This window comes from Aphelocoma coerulescens, chromosome 5 (assembly GCF_041296385.1).
Source record: "Aphelocoma coerulescens isolate FSJ_1873_10779 chromosome 5, UR_Acoe_1.0, whole genome shotgun sequence".
In the NCBI taxonomy this organism is placed as follows: domain Eukaryota; kingdom Metazoa; phylum Chordata; class Aves; order Passeriformes; family Corvidae; genus Aphelocoma; species Aphelocoma coerulescens.
In genome coordinates, this window is record NC_091019.1 from 66,187,570 (window position 1) to 66,202,155 (window position 14,586).

At 44.0% G+C, this 14,586-nt stretch overlaps 1 protein-coding gene across 3 annotated transcripts; it reads left to right on the top strand.

The window, feature by feature from the left end:
* Nucleotides 1-512: 512 nt before the first annotated feature.
* Nucleotides 513-14,560, top strand: POLE2 (DNA polymerase epsilon 2, accessory subunit). 3 transcript variants are annotated; one of them, XM_069018689.1, is made up of 19 exons: nucleotides 513-613; nucleotides 2,691-2,791; nucleotides 3,669-3,744; nucleotides 4,745-4,822; nucleotides 5,532-5,625; nucleotides 5,993-6,067; nucleotides 6,308-6,391; nucleotides 6,874-6,930; nucleotides 7,320-7,368; nucleotides 8,288-8,360; nucleotides 8,798-8,970; nucleotides 10,548-10,637; nucleotides 10,817-10,871; nucleotides 11,207-11,266; nucleotides 11,364-11,441; nucleotides 11,831-11,939; nucleotides 13,299-13,475; nucleotides 13,574-13,641; nucleotides 14,382-14,560. In XM_069018689.1, the coding sequence occupies exons 1-19, from the start codon at nucleotides 546-548 to the stop codon at nucleotides 14,398-14,400; spliced, it is 1,584 nt and encodes a 527-aa protein (XP_068874790.1). In that variant the 5' UTR covers nucleotides 513-545; the 3' UTR covers nucleotides 14,401-14,560. The 3 variants fall into 3 exon arrangements, with proteins under 3 accessions (XP_068874790.1, XP_068874788.1, XP_068874791.1); XM_069018687.1 differs by lacking the exon at nucleotides 14,382-14,560 and having other exon boundaries at nucleotides 13,299-14,374; XM_069018690.1 differs by lacking the exons at nucleotides 13,574-13,641; nucleotides 14,382-14,560 and having other exon boundaries at nucleotides 11,793-11,939; nucleotides 13,299-13,387.
* The last annotated feature ends 26 nt before the right edge of the window (nucleotides 14,561-14,586 follow it).

Here is a 14,586-nt window from a genome sequence, read left to right on the forward strand (position 1 = left end):
TCCAGGGATAGGGACTCCACCACTGCCCTGGGCAGCTGTGCCAGGGCTGGACAGCCCTTTCCATGAAGAAATTTTTCCAATATCCAATCTAAACCTCCCCTGGTGCAGCTTAAGGCCTCTTCCTCTCCTCCTGTCCCTGTTCCCTGCGAGCAGAGCCCAACCTCCCCTGGCTGCCCCCTCCTGTCAGGGACTTGTGCAGAGCCACAAGGTCCCCCCTGAGCCTCCTTTGCTCCAGCCTGAGCCCCTTTCCCAGCTCCCTCAGCCGCTCCTGGGGCTCCAGACCCTTCCCAGCTCTGTTCCCTTCCCTGGACAGGCTCCAGCCCCTCAGTGTCTCTTGTCATGAGGGGCCCGGAGCTGCCCTCAGGACTCGCGGTGCCCCAGCAGTGCCAGCCCAGGGGACAATCCCTGCCCTGTGCTGACCCAGGCCGGTCTCGCAGCCGCGCTGTCCCCACACGGGCACGGCGGGGCCGGGCCGGGCTCCTCCCGCGGCGGGGCCGGGCGGGGCTGCTGGGGCGGCCCGGCCGCGTTTGGCGCCATCGCCCGCCATGGAGCCGGAGCGGCTGCGGCGCCGCCTCAGCTCCGCGTTCCGGCTGCGGGGGCTCCTCCTGCGCCCGTGAGTAGCCCCGGGCCCGGACCCTGCTCCGGGAGCCGCTCCGCCCGCGGGGATCGGCCCCGGGCGGGCCTCGGGCCCGGCGTGCGGCGTTACGGGATGGGGCCGGGGCCGCTCCGCACCCCCGCGGCATCTCCTCGGGACGTGGTGCTGCCTTTACCTCCTCTCCCTCCTTCCCCCGCTTCGAGGCCTCTGGAGTCTTCTCCAAAGCCTTGTTTTGCCTGTCCTGCTGCTGTGGGCCTTTTCTGTCCGTCCGTCCGTCCGTCCGTCCGTCCGTCCATCCATCCATCCACCATGACCGTGGGTGCCACCAAAAGCTGCCCATGGTCTCCCCTTGGAGCCCTCCCTGATGCTGGTGCCGGGTGTTTGGTTGGGTTTTTCTGTCTGCCTCTGACCCTGACAACTCTGGGATCTCTTTCTGAGTTCCACTTGCCAGTCTTGTGCTCAGCATTCTTTGTTAGAGGAAGAAATGGCATTTCCAAAGGAGAAAGTGGCATTTCCAAAAAGGAAGAAATGCTATATTCCAAATATAATAGGATGTATTGTTTAAAGATGGCAGGGTCACTGAAAAGTGGTTCCTGCTTGCAGTGGAAGGTGTTATGATTTATGAGACTGGGTCTCCATCGCTCTTATTTTCCTCTTCTTTCTTGTGTGTTAAAATCAATTAAATTTTGTTTCTGTTGTGGATGGGATGTGATTATTTTGGACAGTGCCCTGATACTTTCATTAGTGAGGAGCACAAGTCCAGAACTCCTGACTCCACAGTTCCATGAGCTGAGACATTTTGAAGGTCAGGCTGATCACCAAAATGCCAGTTTGGTTGGCCAACAGATGACAGTAATAAGAAAATTGTTATCTTTAATGTGAGACTCTAGTCTAAGGATGAGAGAAGAACCAGCTTTCTAATTCTTGTGTTATTGAGAATTAAAATAACTCCAGTTTCAAAGATACTGATCAGCTGGAGCAGGTCCAGTTGCTTACAGGCTGTGTCTTGTAAGGGAAGCAGGAAGAGCTGGAAGCTCTGCTCTGGTGACATCCCAGTTTCAGAGCTGCATCCAGGTTTGGAGTCCAAAATGAGAGGGATGTGGAGATGCTGGAAAAGTCTGGAGAGGCCACAGAGATGCTCCAAGGGCTGGAGCCCCTCTGCTCTGGAGCCAGGCTGGGAAAACTGGGGGTGTTTACCTGGAGAAGGCTCCAGGGAGACCTCAGTGCCTAAAGAGGCTCCAGGAGAGCTGGAGAGGGACTGGGGACAAGGGATGGAGGGACAGGACCCAGGGAATGGCTCCCAGTGCCAGAGGGCAGGGATGGATGGGAGATTGGGAAGGAATTCTTGACTGTGAGGCCCTGGCACAGGGTGCCCAGAGAAGCTGTGGCTGCCCCTGGATCCCTGGCAGTGTCCCAGGCCAGGCTGGATGGGACTTGGAGCACCCTGGGCTAGTGGAAGGTGTCCCTGCCCATGGCAGGGAGTTGGAATGAGATGGTTTTAAGGTCACTTCCAACCCTAACCTGAATCCTGGGATTCTGTAATTAGAGGGTCAGAGAACCTGACATGGAGAAAATGTGAAGGATTTGGGTTTATTTAGCCTCAAGAAGGGAAGACTCATGAGGAGCTAATCCCAGTCTTCCTAAAAGTGAGAAGTGTTCTCAAGGTCGCACAGTGATAGGGCAAGAGGCAACAGGCACAAGCTTAATTTAATTCTTTATTGTGATAGTAATTAAATTTTGAAGTTGATGGAGTAGAGAAGTGGTGGAATCTCCCTCACTTGGCTCCATGGGGCCCTGGACAGCATAACCCAAGCCCTGCTTTGAGGAGAAGGTTGGACCACATGGTCCCCAGAATTCCCTTCCAACATGCAATTTTTTGTATGAAGCTGAGGTTCTCCACTTCTTTTCCCTGATATTTTCAATCCCAATGATTTTTTTGTTTGACTTAAACCAGTGAGCTATTATGCAATGCTAATTGTTTCTACTCTTTAACCACGAGCCATGTGGTGATGATGTGCACACCTGCCAAAATCAGCACAGTTTGTGCAAACTATTGAATATTAATTGCTTTTTGTGCTTTCTCTTCTGGGACTAGGGATGCCCTGAAGTATCTCACTGAAGCTTTTCAGTCCACCAGTGAAGAAGAACTTGATGATGTAACTGAAAATGTCATCGATGCAGTTGAAAAACAACCTTGTAAGTAAACAATTTCTTTTTCTTAAGCAAGTTTTCCTGGCATTTCTGATGTTATCCAAACAAAGACAGTTACTGGCAGCAGAGGCACTGAGGTGTCATTGCAGTGTAAGGGGTTGACTGAGATAAATGTATTTGTTGGCCTTTTATTTTGGTTAAACACTGAAGTTTGCAATGTCAGCAGAAGACATTTGTGCCATTTAAAGAGTTGGCAGTGTAGAATATCCTGACTTTTCCAAGAATAGTAGAATTTTTTAGTGACAGTTACTGAAAGTTTGTGTGGACATCGTTGTACCTGAAACTATAATTTTAAATATTAAAATGGAGAGAGACTATTTACATGAGCATGGAATGACAGGACACAGGGAATGGCTTCCCACTGCCAGAGGGCAGGAGTAGATGGGATATTGGGAAGAAATTCTTCCGTGTGAGAGTGGTGAGGCCTTCAAACTAATTCCAATTCAGTTTAAATCCATGAAAACAACAATGTGCCTATCTCCAAAGTTCTGTTGGAATACTTATGGCAGGAATCCGTGTGATAATGTTCTGGAACCAAATTAACCTCCAGAATGTGAAAGCTCAGCTCTAACACATTTGTGATATATTTGGCAGCTTTGCATAAACTATAGTGGTCTTGTTCTCCATGTTTAGGGAATTCAGCGTGGGCACAGTGTGTGTGTGTTATTTTTTTTCCTAGGAATATGTCCTTTTGGTGGCAATATTAAGTGATCCTTCTGTAAAACAGTGTGTGTCATTAGCTTACAGAAAACATTCTTATTTGTGTGTATTCCTCTGAGGAGACTCAACCATTTAATGTGGAATACTCCAGACCTGCTTCCTTCCTTGCTGCAGTTCTAATCCTCGGGATTTTTCCTTCCAGTGTCATCTAATATGATTGAGCAGCCCACAGTGGAGGCAGCTGTCCAGGAATGCAGCCGGGCCCCGGATGAGGCGATGTAGGGTGATGTTATAAATTTTTTGGAGGTTCTGGGAGCTGGTGTCATTTCCTTATTCCTCCTGGGGAAATGAATGCCAGGCGTTTTCTGCAGCGCTCCACGTGCAGTCATCCCTCTGTCCTTTTGTCTTCCTGCTGCTGCCTGTGCTCCAGGTTCCTGCTTGGAACGTTTGTTCTCATGGATGGGCCTCCAGGGGGTTCTAAACATAATCTGATGTTCTGGAATTCAGCTGCTGGGGTTGTGTGTGATACAGGTTGAATATTAACCAATATTTCTGTCCATGCCTTTATTTGCTTTGCTCTACATGAAAGTTATCTCAGGTTGGGTCTGTGCCTTTCTTTTCTGAAAGCACTTTGGCAAAGTTTTCCTCTGGGGTGCCCGTTCCTGCTTTTTTGTTTAGTTTTTTGAAGCCCTGATTGATTTCCCTTCTGTGATAACAAAGTGTGGAGCAATTACTGGAGTTTCTGAGAACTTTGTGATCCTGATGGACGTGTTTCCTTTAGTGTTCACATTGTGATGCAGAGCATGAAGAGAGATGGTTTGCTGGGCATGTCAGTTAGATACTGTCAGCCCACAGCCTCTCAGGATGGAGAGAATTTGGTTTTAACTTTTGCTCCTTGTTGTTGGAATCTTTATGATGCAGATGGTTTGAGCGTGATTTTTCTTTGTGGTGCTTTTTTATACTTAATGTATTTTTTTTTTGCTCCAGGAGTGAAATCTGTATGTACAGATTCTCACTGGAGAGTCCTGAAGGGAAAAGCTCTACAGATCACAGGAACAAGTCTTTTTAATTATTTAACTAGAGGATGCAGGAGAAAATAGAATAGAAAATGGAATAGAAAATAGAATGATGCAGGAGAAATGGTGATGATAGTGAACAAAACAAATATCATTTTAGCCAACATATTTGTTACTGTTTGTTTCATTCCCTTCATGGAATCACAGAATGGTTTGGTTGGAAGATAACATCCAGTTAATGCTGTAACTGTTCTTATTTCAGAGAAAATGTTTTCAACATTATTGGAGCCTTTGACATCCCACGTTACATCTATAATTCAGAAAGAAAGAAGTTTCTGCCGTAAGTCTCCCATATTTTAAGTTTCAAGCACTTCTTGTTTTAAGAACAAAGCCTCTATTTCTATAGGATAAGTCTGTTTTTAATCTTTCCCTCTTGAGTCTGTTCAACTGAAGCCTGAGGGAGAAAGGTAATAAATGTTTAAGACCATAAACCAAGTTTATGCCACGTAGTGAATAAAAAAGACACTAAGGCTAAGGACATACATCACTAAAGGTAGTTTGGGGTTGGTTTCTTTTCTCACATTGGGCTGTTGAAATTTATTTTTTTAATAAATTTGATCTGTCTGTTGCCTGTATTTATTTTTTTAGTCTGTATCCTGCAGCTCCCTGAAGCCCTGGGGGGTTTCTAAGGAGAGCTCCAAACGGTAAAAAAGAAAAATTAGGAGCAGCTGGTGAATCTGGGGGTTGGAGAAACTGGAGGAATAATGCTTTTGTTCACAACTGCTTAAAGGCATTACTGCTTTTTTAAAAACGGATTTCTGCAGAGGCCTCTTTGGGTGGAAGGATAAATCTCAAAGCCTGTGAGTTAGAGGGGAATGAAATGGATGTAGAAATGCAGAAACACAGGATCCTGAGCAGGAGTGTCCCTCATGGAGTACCTAAATCATGGTGCAGCTTTTGCAGCCTCCCAGACCTTAAAGATCAATGATTCATTTTCATGTGTGGAATGTCCCTTTTTTAAAATGATGATTGTGTTAAACTCCTTGCAGCCTGTCCATGACTGACCTCCCTGGGCCGAGTTTATTTGGGACTGCCAGAGACAAGGCAGAGCTGTTCCGGGAGCGCTACTCCATCCTCCAGCAGGTCAGGAATCTCTGCAGGGGTCCACAGGGATGTATCCTGCATCTCCTTCCAAAAATACATTGTGCTATTGCACCTCCCTGCCTCAAAAACTCTCTGCCTTCCAGGCTGGCACAAATAACTTCTTTTAGCAGCATTACAGATGCTTTCATGACACACATTTTTTGAGGCTTAGTGTTATTACCTGGTGTTATTGGTCATCTGTTTCTTAGAAGCAAATTCTTGTCAAAAGGACTGAATTATTAAAAGTTACTGGATGAAATAGGGTAAGAACTTTATGAAGTATTTTGTATAGTGGTTGTAGCAAACTGGCTTTTTGACAGTGCTCATGTATTTTTAAAGTGAATCACTTCAATTTTGGTTTCTGCAGAGGACTCATAGACATGAGCTGTTCACTCCTTCACCAGTCGTTGCTCATCCTGATGACAGCAAGAGCAAATTCCAGGTAAAAATTTGAATTCTTTTCAGTTTTAATCCAAATAATCACAGCAGTTCTTTATGCTAGCAGCCCTTACTGGGAATCTTCTCCCAAGCCCCATTCAGAAATACGGCTCTGATGTTTGTAATGAGCCTGTATCCTCTGGTTATTTAAAACCATGTCCTGTGTGGGGCTTTGTCTTGCTGGGGAAAAGGCACCTGGAGAGTTTGATTTAATTCTGATTGGATTCTTTGCCTTTGATCCCAGCTAAAGACAGTAGAAACTCTCTTGGGCAATACAGCTAAAGTGGGAGAAGTGATTGTGCTTGGGATGATCACTCAGCTCAAGGAGGTGAGTTGCTTTTTATTGTGGAGTCTCTGGTCACTGCTCACTCAGTGCTGTAATATATTAAAAAATGAGAAAACCTAAATATCTCACATTTGTCCCATTCTAAGAGACTTTCCCACAAGCAGTTGGTGCCAGCGTGTGTGGAAAATGTCTTCTCACTACAGAATTTCTATGTCAGCAACCAGAAGCAGTTAGGACTTTTTGGCATGTCCCTTCTTGAAGGCTGGAGCTTCCAATGGCTGTGTTGGGACTTGCCAGTGCCCTGGACTGGGATTTTAGGGAGGGCTGCACCAGCAATCCCAACTGCAGCAGCTCCCAGGGAAGCTGCTGAGATACACTTATTATAAACTACATTATTTCCAGTTCTTGCCACCTTAAAACATTAAAACCAGCCAAATTATTTCTAGTAGACTGATAGATGCTTCTGATTGGAACATTTGTGTGTTTGGGTGTATTTTGCTTTATTAATGAATCCTGTTTTTTAGGGGAAATTTTTCCTAGAAGACCCCACAGGAGTGGTTCAGCTAGACCTTAGTAAAGCAATATCCTTTTCCTGTGATGGAAGAGCTGGAGGAATTTCCTGCAGACCTGCAGAATTTTGAATTGAACAGTAAATCAATGCTGACCATTAAAAATTATATATTGAGAGTTGCAGCTCTCTCTTTCTCCTTTGTTTCCAATCCCTTGGCTGCTGCAGCTCCTGCCTTTCTCTTGGACATGGTCAGTGTTCTTCCCCATGGAAGCAGAGCCTGTTCCTGTTTGTGGGCTCTCTCTGGACTTACCTGCTCAGGTACCAGGGATTTGCCAGGCTCTTCAGGCAGCCTGTGAACTTTCAGTGCTGTCCAAATCTATTACAGCAGCTGGAAAGCAAATTTTGGCTAAAAAACCTACTTTAAATCTAAGAAAAATACATTCCTTAACCTTCCTGCACCAGTTCCACAGTGGGTTATATACTGAATCCTGCTTTGTTTTGGCAGAAGGTAAAGCAGACTGGGGTTTTGGTTTTTTTTAGCTTGTAATAAATTATTCTGTTAAAGCTGTGGCTGCCAGATGTGGCTGAGCAGACAAATCTCATGCTGGTGACCATCAGTGAGGTTGTGACTGAGAGTTTTGGCACTCAGCTTTTGCTGTGACCCCATGGGCTCTGGAGGCAGAGAGCAGGAATTGGAGGGTGTTGGGGCATGGGAGGGTGTGGAGCAGCTTTGAGGATTGGAGCCTGGCTCCAGCATGCTTGGAGAAGTTATGACTGGATTAGGAAGACAGCCTAGAATAACCAAAAGAATGATTTAACAATCTGAAAATGCTGCTTTGTGCTGGCAAAGCTTTGGTCCTTTAATGAGGCTTCTCATTAGGATGATGTAAGAGCTTGCAGTTTTGGAGCCTTGTTTTAGCATAAAAAAAGGCTATTTCTGTATGTGGAATGTTCCTCTGTGCAAGATACATAATCTCAGTCTGTTTTCCAGGGTGTTTTGTGTTTGCAATGTAGAGAGTAAGCAGAAGCTGGGAGCAGAAATGAGAGTGGGGATAAATATCACCCTGTTCCTTCTGTTCCTGACAGTGGGATGGTCCTTGGGACATGGGGGCCCTTCCAGGACAGGGCCAGCAGAACGATTCCTGTTCCCCTGCATTCCTCCCTGGTTGGGTTGAGGGAGTTGTTGATGTGCCTGTCCAGCAAATCCATTCAGAGGAATGTCTGGGGTTAGAAAAAAGTTGTTTTCTTGCTGAGCTCTTTTTCCATCTGGATCACTCCGTGGTCTGGTTCTGGAGCTACCACAAGAGAGGGATTGATGGAGGCTGGGACTGGCAGTGCAGCACAGCTGCCAACTCTCTGACTAATGTCTAGGACATGATGCTGTTAGAAGAACTTAAGGGTTATTTTGCTGTTCCAAATCCTCTTAGGTTGGTATGAAGATGAAGTTTTTCATGTGAACGCTTTTGGATTTCCGCCCACTGAGCCTTCTGCTACCACGAGGTACAAAGCTGACTTTTGGCAGCGTCTCACCCCATGTTTTTTTATGGGTTTCTAAGTAAGATCATTGTTATCTCGTAATTTCTCTGACATTCAAGTATGTTATTCTTCCTCCTCCCCAAATGCTTTAAAATAAATATAAATTTAAGGAAGCAATTCTGGGACTTAGAGGCACTAAAGCCTGTAGTGTTGGCAGAAAAACCCTTCCAAAGGCCTTTGGGTTCTGCATATTAATGGAAATTGGGATGTCAGGCCTTCTCAATTGCAAAGCCAGGTAACTGTTACATGGGAATAATAAATTCCTTGTTGCTGAAAGAATGGATCCCTTGGATAGCAGAAGGTGTCCCTTTTGGGGACAGGGGCTGGAATGGGATGAGCTTTAAGGTCCCTTCCAACCCAAACCATTCTGGGATTCTCACTGGAGTATTTTAATGATGCAGAGCCTTCTATGGGAATATAAACTTCTTTGGAGGGCCTTCTTCATCTTCAGTAAAGGCTTCTGCAAAACTGAAGCAGCTGGAGGAGGAGAATGAAGATGCCATGTTTGTGTTTGTCTCTGACGCGTGGCTGGACCAAGCAGAAGTGCTGGAAAAGCTTCACACGATGTTTTCGGGTAGGTGAGAGTTGCTTTCACTCTAAACCTTGTGTTCATAATTTGTTTCCATAAATTCTTAGTACCAGTAGTGTTTTGACCAGTAGCCGTTTTCTGGGCTGTGATGAGAACGTTTCCCTTGCTCCTAAAAGTTCTTCCTGGGCTTAGTTTAAAGACATCTCCTTAGTTGAGAGAGATGAATGGTGCTCCCCACTGCCAGAGGGCCGGGTTAGATGGGATATTGGAAGGAATTCCTGGCTGGGAGGGTGGGGAGGCCCTGGAATAGAATTCCCAGAGCAGCTGTGGCTGCCCCTGGATCCCTGGAATGTCCAAGGCCGGGTTGGACATTGGGGTTTGGAGCAACCTGGGATAGTGGGAGGTGTCCCTGCCCATGGCAGGGGTGGAATGGGATGGGATTTAAGGTTGCTTCCAACCCAAACCATTCCAGGATTCCCTGATTAGTAATGTTGACAACATTGGGAAAACAAGCATCTATGAATTGCTTCTTTGTGTTGCAGCCGTTTTGGAACAGCCTGTCCCTTCTGCCTCGGGCAGAGTGGAAGTGTGAGAGAGTGACTGCTTTAAAAACAACCCAGAATTCAGGGTGGGAAACTGCTCCTCACCTGAAGGGAGCTGGACACAAATTAGCACAGTCACGCAGAAGTTACAAAACCAGTTCAGTATCTGGATCAGAACTGGCAAATCCTTGGGGCAAACTGGGCCTGCCCCAAGACTGCATTGGCTGAGGGGATGAAGGGACTTTGGTCAGTGAGATTCGTGTGCTGCACTCACCTGGCAAAGATGCAGACCTTGCATTTGCTATTTTGAGACTTCAATAGGCAAGTGATAACCTTCATAATTAGAAACTAAATGAGCAGCTGAGGGGGAGAGCAAGGAAAATTATTGATGAGCCATTTCTCTGGTCTAAGCAATTCTGTTCTATTTACCAGCCCCTTTGAAAACCAGTGAAGTAAATCCAAGTGTGATGCTGTGTGCTAGGAAAATGGAGAGCAACTGGGATGTGAGATGAATGCCTGAGTAGCTGTTTCTATTTTTATTTCAGGGATGGGAATCAGGTTTCTTTTTTCCTTGTTTTGCTCTGAAGCTGGTGATGAGTGAGGTTGTGAGCACTCATCAGATCCTCAAACTGCTCAGGCAATTCCAGTTACTGTTGCTTTATAATGCCAGAAGGGGAATTAATGTTGGGAGAGCCCTTGAACTGGAATGATCATGGAGGTTGACAGCAATCCATTGCTGCCCGCTTGCTGTTTTCCTCTTGAAGGGAATAATCCATTTTTAAATGGCATTATTTATTAGAATTGCACTTTATATAATTCTCTGGCTGGGTCAGTAGTTGGATACACACAAACAGTGCTGGGACTCAGCCTGGAAATGACAGAGGGCTCCCTCAAAGTGACATTTGTACATTGCCATCACCTTTTTAAGCTAAAACCAGCCCGTATCAAGCAAATCAGTCAGGTGTATTAATAGCAGCAGAGCTTGAAGTGCTGTTCCAGTCCCTGCTTCTCATGGAAGGGGCTAAGTGCTGGAAGATGCTGAAGTGAGTGGATACACTCAGAGATCCTCTCTTTTCCCAGGTTATTCCTCTGCACCTCCCACCTGCTTTTTCTTCTGTGGAAATTTTTCATCTGCGCCATATGGAAAAAATCAAATCCAGTCCCTGAAAGGTAGGGAAGTCTCTGTAAACAGCCAGACATGTGCATTAAATTAAAATAATGATGGCAAACAAACAAAGAGAGCAGAGAATAAACCCTTATTTTTTAAGTGCTCTGCAGTAGAGGGGCGATTCATGCAAGCTGTTTTTATTTCTAACCAGGTGTTGTGTCCTGTTTTTCCCTGACTCCAGGTTCTTTGAAGGCTCTGGCAGATATTATATGTGAATATCCCAGCATCCATAAAAGGTACAGAGCAAGGCGAAATCTGTTGATTTTGTGAAGCCTTTAATTACTTTAAGAAGCTGAGAGTTACCCTATTTTCTCTGTCTTGTGAGCCAGCTGTGATCAGATAACAAGCTGGTTTTGTAACAGGCCTGCAGGTTTGTTTTGGGAGCAGGGTAAGTCTGATCTTATCTACAATAGCTTGGGCATGGAAACTCCTAATGAGGGAGCCAAGGTCTCTCCCTGGAATACTTTCCTGGCTCCTGATCTCTGAATTCAGAACACCAGACCTAGTTTTTATGATCAGTTTATGTAAAAGAGATTTGTTGAACTTTTCTTTTTTTTTTTTTTTTTTGCAGTAGTCGATTTGTGTTTGTCCCTGGTCCTGAAGATCCTGGTCCTGGTTCTATTTTACCAAGGTCAGTTTGTTTCACTTCCTCAAATCTTGGCATTTTCAGTTCAGTAGTTAAAGAAGGAAAGAATCTTTGTTCATACATTTGCTGCTATTTATTTCAGACCCCCCCTGGCTGAATGTATCACTCAGGAATTCAGACAGCTGGTGCCATTTTCAGTTTTCACCACAAATCCCTGCAGGTAACCATGTAACTGCTAATTTTTTTTATTAATAATTTTTTTTTACTAAATTTTACAAATGCCATTTTCAAAATCTACAAATTTTGGGAAAATTTGCCTTAAATTTTTCAAATTAATAGAATTCTTCACTTGGATTAATTGTAACTAGCTTTAAATACATTAAGACATCAATAAAGAAATGATGAAAGGAAGTAATGCTAAAAAAAATGATACTGAGTATAAAAATCCTGCTCAAAAGCATCATGTTTTTTCTGAACTAGAAGGGAAAGTATAACTTTAATTCAAATTGCTTTTTTCACTTGTCTGTATTAGAGGGAGATCAACTTTATAATGCATCTTCCTCATTTTTAGGTTAACTTTATTGAATTTCACTGCTGTTTTCCACTCAGGATTCAATACTGCACCCAAGAAATCATTATTTTTCGGGAAGATTTGGTCAACAAAATGTGCAGGAACTGTGTCCACTTCCCAAGCAGCAACATGGACATTCCCAACCATGTGAGTGAGTCGTGTTCACCACTTTTTGCCAAGATTTTTGATTTTATTGATCAGCAGGGCTGGATTTTGGGGGCTCTGATCTCCATTCTCACGACCCATTGCACGAGTAACCCAGAGGGGTTGTAAGAAGGATTTATATATTTATTACTCTTACTTTTCTTTACATTGTGACAGCAAAATAACTCAAACCAGGATACTTTTAGGGGGTATTGAGTCATTCTGTCACACTGCAGCTGCCCTGGAATGCAGAACTTCAGAGCAGCCAACTCTGTGTGCACCAACCATCAACGTCCTGCCAAGAAACACTGACTCCTAAAGGCAAATTTTAACACAAACTACCATTTTTTAAAGATTTGATCAGTTACCCAGTGCCATTTGCAGTAAAGCAGCGGGTCACTTTCTCTAAAATTCATCTGCTTGCTTTGTCTCCTCACTTGAAACCAAAATTCTGCTTCTCACACATCAGCACAGCGCTCTGGGTTATGGTTCCACTCGGTGAATCCACAGCAGGAGCTGATGGCATTTACTGATATAATTGGATGTGAACCATCCAGGTAGTCCTGGCTCATTGCCAGTGATGGATGGAGTCTGGGTTTATTTATTTTACTGTGATTTTTTTTGTTTGCTTGACTCAAAAGATTGTTTTAGCTGTGTCTCTGTGAGCACCCCATGGACGCTGAGGTACCTTGGTTTTGTGGGCACATTTGCATTCCTGACACTTCCCTGTCCTCATACAGGGCTTTCCAGGAAGGAAACATGAAGAAAATGTAGAATTGCAACACTTTTTGCAGGTTGTTTTTTGCATACTCCACTTTTTCTCTGCCTTTTTTGCCTATTTTAATTCAGCCATCAGTGTAAAAAAAAAAAATGAGAGAGGGGAAATTTTGTCACTAAGAAAGGAAAATCTTCTGGGAATCAAATGATTTCTTCTGTTCAGGGAAAAGACTTTTGAAGTGTGGGTCTCGTGGTTAACTGGTACTGTGGGGAAAGCAATGAAGAAAAAAACCCCTAAAAAATGAAAGTTATGGCAATGTTGGTAAGGAGGAACAGGTAAATAGATTCTCCTGGAGAGTCTGACTGATGGGATAATTTTGACATCTTCAAATACTGGCTGATATGCTTTAAAAAGGCCTTTGTGTATTAAAAACCCCACAATTCAAGAAAGGAAAGACAGTGCTGGAGGAGAGCCACTGGTTTAATCTAGAAATCATTAACCATCAGAAGGAATGAGACACAAAAAACACCCAAACATTTCCAGGTTCAAAAAGCTGCTTTATTAACCCACACTGGCACATGCAGGGATGAACTGGGCTTGCAGAAAATGGTTCAAACCGAGTGTTTGTGGGGTTTTTTTTGCAGTTTGTAAAGACCATTTTATCCCAGGGGCACCTGACCCCGCTGCCGCTGTACGTCAGCCCCGTGTTCTGGGCCTACGATTACGCCCTGAGGGTTTATCCCGTGCCAGACCTGCTCGTCATCGCTGACAAACACGACCCCTTCACTGTCACCAACACCGAGTGCCTCTGCATAAACCCTGTAAGATCCCCTGGGCTCTCACATCCCCGCTGCCCCTCACTCCCTGCACTGAGTTTCCCTCACACAAATGTGGTTTTTCCCCCCTTTCTCCTTCACAGGGTTCGTTTCCCAGAAGTGGATTTTCCTTCAAGGTGTTCTACCCCTCCAACAAGACAGTTGAAGACAGGTAAAGAGATTCTTCTTATGTGCTGAGTTTCTGATTATCAGGATAAAATCACAGGGAATTGGTAATATAAAGAGAGTGAATGTTCCAGCAGTTTATGCTTCATACTTAGGCAGTGTAAGAAACCCAAATGCCCAGAACTAAAGTAATAAATTTAAAAATTACAACTTTCAATGATGGGAAGTGCAATCCAGCAGTAAAAGGAGAGATGACTGCACTGTATGATTTTCAATGATTGAGACCTAATTGGGAAGCAGATTTGTTGCTGGGGATGATGGTTGTTACATAAATTAATTAAATTTAGGAACAATTTTTGCTTCATTTCATGATAATCATCGAGTCCAGAAGCCACTTTCAGGCTTTGATTTCACATATTTTTAAATCTGCACTTGTTCATTCCACTGACTAGAAAAAAGCCAGCTGCAACACCAAAAAGTATTTTAAAAGTATCAAAGGGCTTACAATGGATGAAAATTTGCCTGTTTAAAATAATGATGGTATAACCCATTAGGAAAAGCACAAATTTACCTTGTCCTTGTTGGAGAAGCCTTCCCAGGGAATTAATAATGCATCAGCCCATATAACTTTCACTTAAATATAAAAAATACCATACCATGAGATACTTTAGGTCTCTAAATACTTGAAAACATCATCAAGTCTTTCCTAGATAAAGAAATAAAATAGCATTGTGAAGTATTTTAAAAGTAAACCTACTAAGTACTGCTTTGCTTTGGTATTTTCAGCAAGCTTCAGGGACTCTGAATTTCTGTGGCACTGAAAAAAGGCAGTGAACCCATGTGAAGCCAACCATAGCTCTTATTTTTTACATGCCTTGGTTTCATGATGTATTATGGACTTTTTATGATAAATGTCAAAGTCAAAACCGATTTATTTTGTACACAAATAAACTTTTACAGGAAAAGAGACTGGTGTCAGTTTAGATAAATT

Coding starts and splice junctions, on each gene's coding strand:
- POLE2 (XM_069018687.1), top strand. CDS start 546: ATGGAGCCGGAGCGGCTGCGGCGCCGCCTCAGCTCCGCGTTCCGGCTG. Junction 3,745..4,744: donor CGGGCCCCGGATGAGGCGAT/GTAGGGTGATGT, acceptor TTCTTATTTCAG/AGAAAATGTTTTCAACATTA. Junction 6,392..6,873: donor TGATCACTCAGCTCAAGGAG/GTGAGTTGCTTT, acceptor CCTGTTTTTTAG/GGGAAATTTTTCCTAGAAGA.